At 35.1% G+C, this 13326-nt stretch overlaps 3 protein-coding genes across 3 annotated transcripts in view; all 3 read right to left on the reverse strand.

Moving 5' to 3' along the window:
• Nucleotides 1-952, reverse strand: part of LOC18052811 — a 4649-nt gene extending 3697 nt beyond the window's left edge. Inside the window, exon 1 of the mRNA XM_006449426.2 lies at nt 377-952. Within this exon, the coding sequence (XP_006449489.2) occupies nt 377-840 (464 nt within the window). The 5' untranslated portion in view covers nt 841-952. The remainder of the gene's footprint in view (nt 1-376) is intronic.
• Nucleotides 953-4632: 3680 nt separating this feature from the next.
• Nucleotides 4633-8555, reverse strand: LOC18052812 (ubiquitin-like modifier-activating enzyme atg7). Its single transcript, XM_006449427.2, has 14 exons — nt 8280-8555; nt 7779-7996; nt 7438-7629; nt 7288-7342; nt 7107-7201; nt 6766-6955; nt 6557-6662; nt 6326-6470; nt 6094-6252; nt 5808-5996; nt 5507-5707; nt 5300-5415; nt 4994-5153; nt 4633-4906 (listed from the first exon to the last, which is right to left on the reverse strand). The coding sequence occupies exons 1-14, from the start codon at nt 8428-8430 to the stop codon at nt 4736-4738; spliced, it is 2148 nt and encodes a 715-aa protein (XP_006449490.1). The 5' UTR covers nt 8431-8555; the 3' UTR covers nt 4633-4735.
• A 1140-nt stretch (nt 8556-9695) lies between these two features.
• On the reverse strand, nt 9696-12889 carry LOC18052813 (transcription factor bHLH30). Its single transcript, XM_006449428.2, has 2 exons — nt 12026-12889; nt 9696-10418 (listed from the first exon to the last, which is right to left on the reverse strand). The coding sequence occupies exons 1-2, from the start codon at nt 12335-12337 to the stop codon at nt 9936-9938; spliced, it is 795 nt and encodes a 264-aa protein (XP_006449491.1). The 5' UTR covers nt 12338-12889; the 3' UTR covers nt 9696-9935.
• Nucleotides 12890-13326: the final 437 nt, after the last annotated feature.

Raw genomic sequence — 13326 nt, forward strand, 5'->3', positions numbered from 1 at the left:
TAATTAATAATAATTTTATGAGGTAAATTATTAAATAGGGAGAAGTTGTGATGATTAAATAATATGTAGGATATGAATTTTGAAATTTGAGAGGTAGGGATTAGAATAAAAGGTAAAATTAGAGGAATTGGGTGTGGAGTGAGTATTTTAGAAATATATGGGTGTGTGGTGAAAAATGTTGAAACAGTTGGGTGCAGGACAAAATTATCCCTAAAATTAATTGAAATTAAATTAATCACCATGCATTTTATATATACAAATTTATATTAATTAAATAAACTCATATTATAGATGCCATGAATCCAAATCTTATTGTATAATAAAAAATTCACAGATTAAAAAACTAATATTAGCAGCATATGGATTAAGAACTTACGTGTATGTTCCATTAGCAAGCTGGATCAAAGCCTTGATGGCGGCCCGGCGGCGACCGATGACCTCCGTGGAGACCATGGAGACCAGCATCTGAATAACACCAAGCTCAGCCATCAACTTTTTGATCTTGACATCTTCTTTAGCAAGTCTTTCAATTTCCTTGGCAGCCATCTCCTTTTCTTCCCAGCTTCCAAAGTGAAGCCTCTTCACTGATTTTTGCAACAACACACAATCATCTTCTTCAATATCGCTTTGCTCATGATTCTTCTCCTCTATAATAACTTGCTTCTCTTCTTGGCTATTGATATTCTTTAACGTCCTTGATTTTTCATGATTGTGATTGGGTTCATTCTGTCGCCTGCGTGCCGATTTTGATTGTATAAACTGGCGGATACGAGAAAAGAATTGGAGTCTCATGTAAGAAGATGAAGGAATAGACATATTTTGTGTCTGAGAATGAGACATGTAATATATGTTGAAATTTTAGATGCTGTTTTAAGGGGCTTGTGTTACTTTATACTATGTATGATAATAACGTACGTGGTCTCTCTATTCTATACACATATAAAATAATAATAATATTCAAACTAAGAAAAAGCGCTTGACTTTTAGAGAGAATATGCAAGGATTGATATGAAGACAAGAGAGAAGAAGACTTCGAAAGCAAAAACAAAGAGGGAGCATGAAGCACATGCAAAGGAACAGTATTGTCTCGATTAATGTCAGAGAAGGTGACAGATTTTTAATTAGTACACATAGCACAAGATCTCTCCTTCCATTTTAGCCAGCATGTGCATATTACCAACCTGCCAAGAATTTAATTACCGAGATCCCATTTACTTAAGCTAATAATAATATATTAAGAAAAGATTAAAATTATTAGTGAAGTAGTGATCATATATATAAAATTAACGCAAGATTATATATATATGAGTAATGATACAGCCACAAACTCTTGTACAAACTGATGTGGTATGATAAGATTGGTTGAATTAAACATCACTTGGCCCACATGATTTGTTTTTATTAATTTATATTTTCATTCAACCAATGAATTAATGCTACGTCAGTTTGTACAAGAGTTTGTGGCTGTATCATTACTATATATATATATATAGTGTGTGTGTCTGTGTGTGTTTTAATGGGACCTATTTAGTACCAACTCTATATTGGGTAGTTTCTTGGATAGCAGAATCAAACAGCTAAGAGCCTTAAGACATTTGTTGAGTTGACGTTCCCACTAAGCCTTTAAAGTCCTTGGCTTTTTGGGCATGGCGCTAACTGCGTGCGTTTGGTTGATCATTTAATGAGTCGTTTTAAGGCTCAAGTAAATTATATTAATAACTGTGGATCTTGATGTTAATCTTTGTTAGCTACAATTATGGCGATATGTGGTATTCAGGGAGCGTCAGCCTTCCATATTCGCTTAAGACTTACGTACCACGTGGCACTCATGCAGCGGACCAAGGGTTTAGGTCAGTCCTTAACTTATTTATTTCTTGTTTCTGTGTTGGTTAGTGAGGAAATCAAACCCGTTTCAGTGCTTTGATATTCTCACATGCACGGTTGATCTCGTAAATTTTTGCAGCAAGAAGGGTGGATCAAGATTGATTTAATTAGAATATAAATGATCCCCAAAAAAAAAAATTATATATGTCGATTGATTTTTTTTCCTTAATTGCATAAATATGTTAATTGATTTGTTTTCTTGACTGCATGGTTACATATTAATATTATAATAAATGTGGGCGTCGACAAGAAAAAACAGCATATGTGTTGCCATTTTCATGTCTAAAAAGCAAATGTGTCAACAATTTTCCATAAGAAATCAGTGAAGGTCGAAATTCTTACCGAATTTTACAGAACATAGATGACCAGGAGGATTAACTATCCTTATCATCTACTGGCCAACAATTCATGTGTGATCGCGTTGTTTTTCACGTGGGATAATCCCCTTGGTTCATCACTTCACATTAGTGACACGAAGAAAAGAGAAGAAAACTTTAAACCCAGTAATCGATAGGCAATTCATATTTATGGCTTAGGAATAATTGTGAAAATGAAATTAGCTAGGTAGCCAGTTACCATGGGTAGGCCGCCCGCCTTGGTCAGGAATATACTTGGCAATTGGCATAGCCATCATTCTTAATGCACCACTTCACGCCACAAAAAATTGATTTTGCTGAAAAGATGGGCAAAATTGCACTATGGCATTTCCAGTTCCAGGTCATATTCCACTGCAAGTTCAAATGTATCCGTATTCAAATGTGCAGATGTCAAAATTGCCCGCTTGTGAAATAGGTAATCCGTAATTGTGGCGGCAGGACTCAAGTGTATATAATGTTTAATTAAGAAGCCCGAAATTGAGAGAACGCTTGAATAATTAGGTGCTTGTATGAGCCATGAGGTGTACCACAATTCATCCTTCATCGACTTCTAGGCCTAACGTCGTGTAAGTGTTTGGAAAGTCAATTATTATCTATATAGAAAATCTTTTATTTCTTTTTCTTATTTAGGGTTTTTTTTAAACATCAAATCTCTGAAATTTTATTAATTTTATGTTTTTTTATTTTTTTTTCAATTTAGGTATGATTTTCAAATAAATTTTTGTAATTTTTATCTGAATAAGAAATGATCCGAATAAAAAGTACATATTATATTTTAAAAATATCTCTATAAAATATATTTATTACCTAAACTATAAAATCTAATTTCTTTTTTTTTTTATTTATAAGAACATAAATGTTAAATTAATCATGTTTGAGACTTTTTTTTATTTATACAAACAAACAAGATACTATTTACATTCAGATATTAAAAAAGATTCACATTTAAACTTTGAAAAAATTCAGATTCACTCAGATTTTAGACCCAAAAAAAAAAAAAAAATTGCTTAAGCCTTTTGGGTTTTTCTTTTTAACTAATAATTATTAAAGTTACTCCAAAAAGAAATAACTCCATAACTAGCTGTTAGATTTTTTTTCCCCCTTTGTCAAATTATCGTCCTTCATCTAGTGGTTGTCACCAATAAAATTCTTTTCTAAATGAAATTATTTTGTCAGTAAAGGCATAAATATACTCACGTGGGATAGAGGTACCATGTCATCTCTACTCTCATCCAATAATATCTCAACAAATATATATATTAAGTTCTCCAATCATGCCAAAGAGAGAACAATTATTTGAAACACATTACATATATTTATTAAATTGTCCTAATAAGACCATCCCGTGTAATTTTTTCTTGCAAGCTAATCCTACATTTATAAGATAATTTGCTTTCTTTAGTAGGAAAACCCCATGGAAGTGCCACGTGAGGGTGACTCGAAAATCCGAATGGAGATTCCACTATGTGGAAGTAGTGAGGGATAAGGGTGGTTAATGTCCACAAACAACAATATCACAATAGCAAATGATACCAAAATTTATTGGATGATTGTGTCAGCCGCACAACATCAACATCGACTATGATGGTTTTGAGACTCGTTCGAGACCAAAAAATTGCACGAGCCACAACATAAGACTTTTTCGCTAGACTTTTGTTGTACAATTAATGTTGCTTTTCATGCCTCAAATTTTTCCAAGAGAAGCTTAACAAGAATTTCTGGATTATTTGACTTGGTGAAGATTGTGTTTTCAAGGCTTACGTTTGACTCGTTGTTGGAAATTGCGTTTGTACAGAGAAATGTTTCCAAGATTGATAGGGCCGCCTGCCGCCTGCAGCCTGCCTAATGTTAGTTCGAAGTTGAAACGTTATCGCTCAGATTGTTTCAATTATATCATCATTGCAAGTTCAAAAGCAAAGGGAGAAAGAAAAGGACTCCAAAGACTTCTAAGTCTTTGCATAACTTTCATAAATCATGATAGTTCCTGAATTTGTAAAAAGATAGTCTTGCTCAAATTCTTATGAATCAAGCAAAGGGAGGTAGAAAATGAACTTTTAAGTCTTTGCGTAGCTTTCATAAATCACCATAGATCCTGAGTTTGTAAAAAATAAGGTCTTGCTCAAAATCTTATGAATCATGGAAATTGTCAAAGTTGTTTCCGGTTAAAAGGGGGGGAGCCGAAGTAGGGTGGCAATCGAGATTGGTGAGTCGAAATTTCTATGTTTCATGCTTTACGCACCAGCCGGAAATCGACCCCGGCTCTACACACGTTGATAACAATTTAAAATTATATTTTCTTTATTAAAAGGTGTTGCTTGGGACAAAAGTCAAAAACAAAATGTCCCTGAACAATTGTTATTGCTATGGAAAATGGAATCTAAAGCACTATATATAAATTATAATTAGACATTTATTTGAATTAGTTTTGTACATTTGATATGGTACAGAAAATGGGATTTAAAGCAAGGAACCAGTCAGATTTCAACACAATCATCTTCATTGTCTGATTCATAATCCCAGTCCACATGAAAAGAGTTGGCTGATTTCTTCAACTCTGTTAGTCCTGTCAGATCCTCCAGATAGGTAGGATGATTGATTGCTTGTAGTATGAACTCCATTCCTCTTTTCCGATATTCGGATACCACCTGAAAAGTCCGTCAAGATAAGAATTAAAGTACCCCATTTAAAACTTGATTAAGAAAATAAAACAAGATTGAATTATCTGATCTCACAGTGCTGCAACAAGCTGTGCAACTGTTTGAGGAGTGGCCAACGAGTGTCATCTGAGAAAACTGAGAAAGGGAACCTCGAATCTGGTGAGGTAAAATGCCAAGAGGTTGTTCACTGCTTCCACTATCAATGGAGTTAGCAAACTCAGCCCCAGCACATATCCTGTCCATGTGAAATTGGACACCAAATTCCATGTCAAACGCAAAAATAAAGGAAAGTGGAAGTTCTATTTAACTCTTAATCACTGTGACATAATCACAGAAAATGTCACAGTTGGCAGATCCTTCACATAGTCTTTTTGAAATTACCCTTTAGGATGATGCAGGACCCCAACAAACAGTTCAACAGCAAGAGCCGAAGCAATAGGAGCAAGTCCCGGACGTGTAACAGTACATTGTTGGTCCAGAGTGCGGTTGGCAGTTGACTGCATGGGTAGCATAAGAGTTATTATTGAACTTGATAGATGCAAAACAAGTGTGACGCGTCATTTTTTAATTTTAAATTCAAGATATTACATCAGTTGGAGCAACCACATCATTGCAGAAGTAACAGCCCAATCTTTGCCCTCCATCTCTATTATTTAGGCAAAGGTTATCCATATCAGCAGATAAACCATTTACAGCTTCAGTTTTAACATCATGGGTAATGCTGAAAGGACCAGGTCCATGGCGCATAACTAAGAAGCTGTCAAACCCAAGAGCTGCAGTTATTGTAATCTGCAAACAGATGAATGCCATATCTTTAATATGAATAAAAGCTAGTGGAAACTGCCATAATAATTCTACCAAGCCGGGATATAAGCTCAAGGATATAGACCTTGTTAGTATTGGCACAAAGAAGTGTGGGGAGCCATCGACTTTCCCTTGTATCAGTTAACAAGAAAATTGCATCATGAGAAAGAATCAAATCAGTCAGGCGTCTACAGTCATCAAGAACACTATCTTCTTCTTGACAAGGCACTGGATGCCCAGGCATTGGTATAGCCATTACAACACCTTCTGCCGCCTGACATGAATAACAAAACAGATGCAGAGAATGAAAAAAGAATTTTAATTAGGTGGTCGAGCCTTGCATGCTAAGGCTACAGGACAAAACCAATTACCACGGCTGGAAATATCCTCTCAAGGCTTTTCACTGCTGCCATTGCTTTAAAATCACCACCATTGAGGCAGTCATCCAATGTATAAAGCGACTGCCTCAATGGATTAGACATTGCCACTCTGCCATTGTCAAGTAATGTAATTTTCCGGACACCCCAAGCCTGAAATATGCAAAACCTTTAATTTCAAATGAGATAGAATCTAAGATTATAATTACATTCTATCAACACTCACCATAAGCATGCGAGCAACCTGGCATCCAAGAGTACCTGCTCCTAGGAGAAGACACTTCCGAGAAGATAAGATGTCTAGGTTCAGAGATGGCAACTGACGCCATCTCATTAATTTTAAATTCAAATCTGCAGCAGATATGGCCAACCTGTAAAAGTAACTGACAAATGCTCAGGAGAAAAGAAAAAAAGGGATAGTAGTACAGATTACAAAGGGACAATGCACAAAGCATACCTAGTTGGATCCATAGATTTAGCAAGGCTAATACACCTAGGTACTTTCCTCCCTTTGTTAAATTCCCATCCCACTGCATTGGGAACACATTGATGATCCCCCCATCCTAAGCAAATATTTGCAGAATCAACCAACTGCCAAAATTCAAACTGTCTAAAGGGCTAATCTAACAATCAGAAATAGAAGTTCCCCAATATTTTCTGCTTTACCTTGTGGTACTGTAATCAATGCTTCACCAACAAGGGACAAGCCCAGATCTGTGAAACCATGGTTCTCTCTGTAGCATAAAAAGAGAACTGACTTGAGTTTCCATCTCGTTAAAATAAGTGCGAGGAAGTTGCGAAGAGGCCAACCGGGGTGGTTTTGAAGATGACATGGATCATAAAAACCAAATAGCAACTGCAAAAATAATGTCTAGTTGCTTGAGAAAGAAGCATCAACTATACCCATTTTGATAAATTACTCCAATAATTCATCAAAATAGCATTCCTAAAATCACAAACCAGTTTACTTCCACCAAAAAAAAAAAATTGAAGTTATTGGCACAGACCTTTTGACCATCACCTTCGCAGGCTTCCCAGTCCTTCAGATGCCTAATAGTAGCACGTGAATTTGGAGCAATAGTGAGCAAAAAATATGGCACATCTGCAGCACACTTACATGATCAAGGTTTCCCAAAAAAAGACTTTTGAAAGTACAAAAAGAGAAACATACACAAATACAACTAATACCGGCTGTTAAGCTTGAGTTACGCCAATCACTACAAGCTGCTGACACGGATTCTGCCTACACATAGCAGAAAATTCATAACATTGAAACAGCAAACAGAAAAGATAGATTATCCTGTTCCTGGTAAAATCGCAATTCTGATTAGTGATCACCTCTTGAGAGCTAAACCATAGTGAAGCTGGCTTCAAATCAACAACGGTTGCTGGAGGGTCCAGCACCAGTGCAGGGAAAGCAAACCAGTAGTGAAAGCTCCATTTCTTCAAGTCTGCAAACGAGATAACCAGGAACCTTGATAATACTGTACTGTCCTCTACAGCTTTACCGGAGTGAATGTCCTCCCAAATCTAAGTTTCAACAAACAGCACAATCCTTATGAGACACACACACACACTCTCTCTCTTCTCCAAAATCAAGTGAATTGCTACTACTGAGTACATACGTTACTATCTGAAGCACATATCTGATTGATGAAGAAACCCTATGAATGGTTTACCTTCTTTGCTTCTTGTTTGAGCAAGCTTTGTTTGTCAATGGCATAAAAACTTTCCAGTGTGTTTGAGTTGCAGAGGGTGCCTGGGACAGTGCATTTGTTGCGACTCCCACGGCTGATTTCTGCCGTAGATGACTGCTCATCGGAATCAGATGGTAAAGATTCCGTAAGAAGAGACAAATGATTTGACACTTGCAAGTGTGAGCAAGGAGCATAGAACCCTGCAACATTATCAGTTATAACTTTAGTTAAAACACTTCAAAACCTTGCATTACAATAATTTTTCACTAAATCTGGAAACAAAAGGCTCGCAAGATTCACATTCAGTTATGGCAGAAGTTGTCAAACAAGGACCGAAAGAATATATTACTATCATGAGTTGGACTGAATTGAGAATAAGACAAAAAACCAAAAAAAGAAAATTCATTAATTTCTTATATAGTAAAACGGATCATGATCAAATAACGCAGTCAATAGTGATAATTATCGATGAAGAAAAAGTACCGGTGATGGGAATGGGAGACTCGTCGATGCCGAGCTTGTTGAGCTTAAGAGAAGACAATCTGTGCCAGAAACCCTCGTCGACGGAGCTCTGAAACGGTGCGAATTGGAGTATAGATCCGCCCCCGCTCCCGCTCTCTCGTTTAGCGGCCATTACCGTTCGTTTTCCAGGTGATGTTTGTGAGCTTATTATGTTGTTTAATGAACGGAGGCAAGAAATTACTTAAGGATATCGTTGGGGAAAACGATACCGTGTCGGGTTCGGCACGGTTCCTTCTGTACGACGAATCCTTTTCCGTTTTGGTTATTTTATTTCGGCCTTTCAAGAGCTTGCCACGTCAGCAACTGCCATTTTGCATTTTGTCCTTCCATTTTTTGGGTAAATTGCATTTACTATATTAGGTAGCGTTTGTTTTTTAATTTAATGACTTAAAATAATTTAACTTAATTAATTAAGTTAATTAAAGGTGTTTGTTTTTATAATTTAATGAGATTTTTTTGATAATTTTAACTTAATAAAATAAGCCAAATTTTTAAGCTTTTTACTTAATGGAGAAATCTTAATTAAGTCAATTATTTGTTAATACAAAAAATATCACTGCTTTATAATTTATTTTTCATGTCTATTCCAAAACTCACCCATAGACATTTGCCTCACATAAAAATATCCATGTTTTTTTTCTTATATTATATACGATAAAATTTGAAATTTATGGTATTTTATATATTAAAATTATAAAATAATTATGTATTCACTTGAATATATTTTTACTTATAAATGTTAAAATATTGTGGTATTTAATATATTATTTATTTGACATTCAAATTTAATAAGGATACAAATGTAAAAATACATATTTTCAGCTTTTAAAGTTGAAAAAAATAAACATATTATTCAGATTCAGATATTTAGATCTATTTAGAATTCATACTAATTCAGGTCTATTCAAATTTCAGACAAAAAAACAAACGCCACCTTAGTGTTTAGTCTAAATGCGGTCAAATTTCTCTAGTCTGAGAAATTGTCAAAATAAGTTTCAAATGTAGTTTATTACATTTTTTTTAGAGATATTTTCTCTTCATTACATTTTTTTTAGAGATATTTTCTTATAAACTATTAGTCGTAGTATTACAATTTATTTAAGGATAACATAAAGTAGATAGAAAGTTTTCGATATTCTCTACCTATGTATAAATTTTTTTATATATAATTTTTTTCAAGGTTAAAGGATTCTGTTCGTCTAAATTAGGTAAAAATTCAATAAATAAGAAAATAAATGTTAGAGTTGGAATCACTTTTTTTTTCCTTTGGGGAAAATGATTTTAGTTATGTTCCTTGGATTTGTTCCTCTAAACGATGCTTTTAACCATTTAAATATCAGAATGGGAAAGCAAAAGGGACTTGTATGTCAACTGGCTCCGACAATTTTATTGTTAAGTTTTCATAGTCTGATACATAAAAATACATCCACACGATCACAATTGCAGGGCCTTTGTGGTACAAGCAGCTTTGTCATCAGCTCTTTATGTAATAAAGTATGTATTTATATATATTACAGGAACAGTGATTTGGTTTTTAGAGGTCCATGACCGCACAGAAGCCAGTATCTATCTCCATATAGACAGTGCACATTGTCACCATCAACACCAACAAGGGATCTAAAGCTCTCGAGAAGACGAGCTGGAGGAGTCCAAAAAGGAGATCCTCTGCCTCTTGTTTGGAAGTGTTGTTCTCGGAGAGTATTCCGGCGAGGGAGAAGCTTTCTCCAACACAGAATTCAGGGCCTGCTGAACATCATTTGCAAGAGTTTGGGATGCCTCAGCATTCCCTTCTTTGCAGCTGGTAAAAACAATGACATTCTTCAACCGGCCTCCCAATGTTGATATTTCTGCCTTCAGCATCTTCAGCGGCAGGGCATCAAGAGCTTGTCTTAGATCAGACATTAGCTCAGGCCGGTACTCGCAGCAGATAGATGCCTTGTATAGAAAGTCTGCATCTCCGGCTTCCTCATCATTATATGGTTCAACTTTCACTTCATCAGCGTCCGTTGGGATGAGAAAACCTTTGCTAGCTTCAATTGCATTCGTTTTCAGTTCTTTTACTTGGCGAATGACTTCGGCAAGCAAGGTGGCCTTGTCCATCTATGAACAACAACCAAACCTCAGTTAGAACAGACCACATAAATGATCTCAAGCTGTCACTATGATTATTACATCATAGCTTGCCAGGTTGACTCCTAAGCTTATTTTATTTAGATAAGTAAATCATCATTTCAGTTTAAATATATGTAGATTTGCTGATCCCAGAAGTTTTTTTGTTCCTTGATTGAACTGCCAAACATGATAACTATTGATAAGTTGAGCAACAGACATTTAAGCCTCAAGTAATATATGCCAAGAAATACACCTCATAAGCATCTATAACAGCTAACAGAAGAGCTGGCATGTTGCCCCACAAAAGGAGTTAATCAATATAATATCACCACTTGTCAATTCGAAATCATATATGGTCTGCTACCAATTAAGCTTTGACAGCAATATAACAAATGTATGGTCATAAGTCATCCCATAAATTTATATGTTGTTTAACCACCATATGATCATCAAATTAGTTAATAATTAGGTTGACCTTGGCTAGGATGAAAGTTTTCAACCTTATTAACTATATAGGTGCCTTTCACTTTCACTCTATCAAATGGTTTTTTTTTTTTTTTTTTTAAAAAAAAATTAGGATTGCTTCTGAGCTTTCACCAGTTGGGAGTTCTTTATACATGATAACATAAAGAAATGCTGAAGGCGGCATAGCTGAATACTTTAGTTTCTAATCAACATACAACAGGTTCTTCAACAAATCCCTGCGACTGTTACCCCTTTTCCCGGCCCTTAGCTTGGCAGCGACCGCCTTCACTTTATTTTTGCAAACTTCTAACAAATTTCAATCCAAGAATTTTCTATAGACAAACTTGGACAAGTGATTTCAAAACAGAGAACCAATTCACTCATTCAGAATCATGAACATCCAGCTGATAGAAAACCAAAAATTAAAAGAATTAAAAGAAGAAAATCGATTAAAAAAATCCTCAAATCAAAACTCTTATTTTCTTTTGGGAATCAAAAGGGAAATTGTATTCCGATAATCCTGAGCTAAAGAAGCTGTAAGGGAAATGAGGCTTCTCAGGAATATCAGAGTGCATGATTCTAGTTGTTATTAATTTTTTTTTACCCTTAAAAAATTCTTGTAATTTGAATTCAGAAGACCAACCAAAAAAGGCAAATTGAAAAGATCCTAGGGCACAATTTAACTAAGCAATGTGAATAATAGCAGACGTAGTTTCTTAAGTTCCCAAAATCTCGTTGTTAGCAACCTGTATAACGAGTCATATTTTTCGCTTTCTGAAAAACAAAAGGAGGCCGAGTAATCCTCAAGTTTTGTGATGAGCTTTAAACAATGAAAATTGTGAGCTTGGTGTTATTTTCTCCTCTTAACATTCTAGGCAACCAAACGTGATATTCCTCAACAGAAAATAAATCTTATACAAAATTCATCAGCAAGCATTTCTACGATTCAAAGAATGCTTACAAGCTAATTATAAGCATCCACATCAACCCCCGCTTCATCTAAATCGTCATAAAACAAATTTTGTCAAAGGTTCAAAGATCAAATCAACGGGCTAAAATAATTAATTAAGCACATCAATAGCAAAAACTAACTAATATAATCATATAAACCTACATGGAAAAGAAATAACCTTTCCGTTGGGAGGTACGAGACCACGGAGTGTATCAAGATGAGCATTGATCCTCTCTCTTCTCCTCCTCTCTGCTTCACTATGATTTTTCAAAGCAACCATAGCCTTAGCCTCAGATACTTCCTTCTTTCCCACTTTAGCAGGAGCCTTCACAAGCTCGCCTCTTACGCTATCCAACACCAAAGACTGAGGAATCGATCCGCCGCGCAAATTAGCTCCATTAAAACCACCTAAAAATGGATCATAAAGCTTACTAAAACCACCAAAACCTTGCCCAAGTGGAGAATTCTGATCAAAAGAATATGCAGCCATTGTGAGTTTGTTTCTGACAAAGGTTACTACAGGGTTGTTTTACGACCGAAAAATGAAAAAGAAGAGGAGACCAGGAGGGCGAATGGTGGGAGCAAACCAGAAAGAAAGTTTTTGGTCAGGGAAGTTTGGCTTGTTACAGACTTTGATGATGTTGGTAGAGATTCTTCTTCTTCTTGATCTTATGGTGATATATTCCATTACGAAAAAAGTACAAGCTTTCAAGGTGTTTAAAGAAGATGATTAATTGGAAAACATCCACATTTTCTTCTTGAAGCTCTTGAATTCAAGCATTTCTATTGTTTTTTCTTTGGAAAACGTGAGATTCTTGGAGGGTTTTTGTATATAAACAAAGACAGATACTTCTAAAACTTTGAATCGAATCAAGACTTTGTGATTTCAATGAATATTCAAGACAAAAGAGACAAGATTACTAGTCAAATTAAAGAGTTCACGGAGAACTTTTGATTTTGAAGAACAAGAAGAAGACTTTTTCGTTAGAGATAGCAAGGGCAGTCACAAAGTTGCATTATATATACAGATCCAAATTATATGAATGATTGAAATGATCAAATTCATTTAAATAATTTTGAGTTCTTTTTGGCAGTTTTTGAGTAAGTATGTGGTGGGGAAACCCCACAAATAAGTGGTGACTGTTGAGGGATTATACAAGCAAAATTTGAAGTCAAATGAATAAAATTGGTGTTTAAGTAAAAAATTTATCATTAAACGATAAGTACTATTTTGATGTGACAATGACCAATAATTGAATCTTAAGTCTAAGAAAAATGAAGTCTAAAAATAATAATGTTTGACATTCAAGAGTTTCTTACTTTCAATTGCTTATTATTAATTTATGTGCTTGTGATATTGATATGTTTAGGTGTGGAAGTCGTAGAGTTAATAACTATGCTTACGCAATTCAAAAAGTGTATTTAGCATATGTTCTTGCACTGGAAACTAATACCTCTGAGTACTAATTTTTTTCATGA

This window comes from Citrus clementina, unplaced genomic scaffold (genome assembly GCF_000493195.1).
Source record: "Citrus clementina cultivar Clemenules unplaced genomic scaffold, Citrus_clementina_v1.0 scaffold_2, whole genome shotgun sequence".
Classification (NCBI taxonomy): domain Eukaryota; kingdom Viridiplantae; phylum Streptophyta; class Magnoliopsida; order Sapindales; family Rutaceae; genus Citrus; species Citrus x clementina.

Excerpts from the sequence above, each read along its gene's own strand:
- LOC18052813 (XM_006449428.2), bottom strand. The coding sequence starts at position 12,337 with ATGGCTGCATATTCTTTTGATCAGAATTCTCCACTTGGGCAAGGTTTT. Across the intron at positions 10,419-12,025 it reads TCGTACCTCCCAACGGAAAG|ATGGACAAGGCCACCTTGCT; the intron begins GTTATTTCTTTT and ends TGTTGTTCATAG.
- LOC18052812 (XM_006449427.2), bottom strand. The coding sequence starts at position 8,430 with ATGGCCGCTAAACGAGAGAGCGGGAGCGGGGGCGGATCTATACTCCAA. Across the intron at positions 6,471-6,556 it reads AAATCTATGGATCCAACTAG|GTTGGCCATATCTGCTGCAG; the intron begins GTATGCTTTGTG and ends TTACTTTTACAG. Across the intron at positions 5,154-5,299 it reads GTCCTGCATCATCCTAAAGG|GATATGTGCTGGGGCTGAGT; the intron begins GTAATTTCAAAA and ends TCACATGGACAG.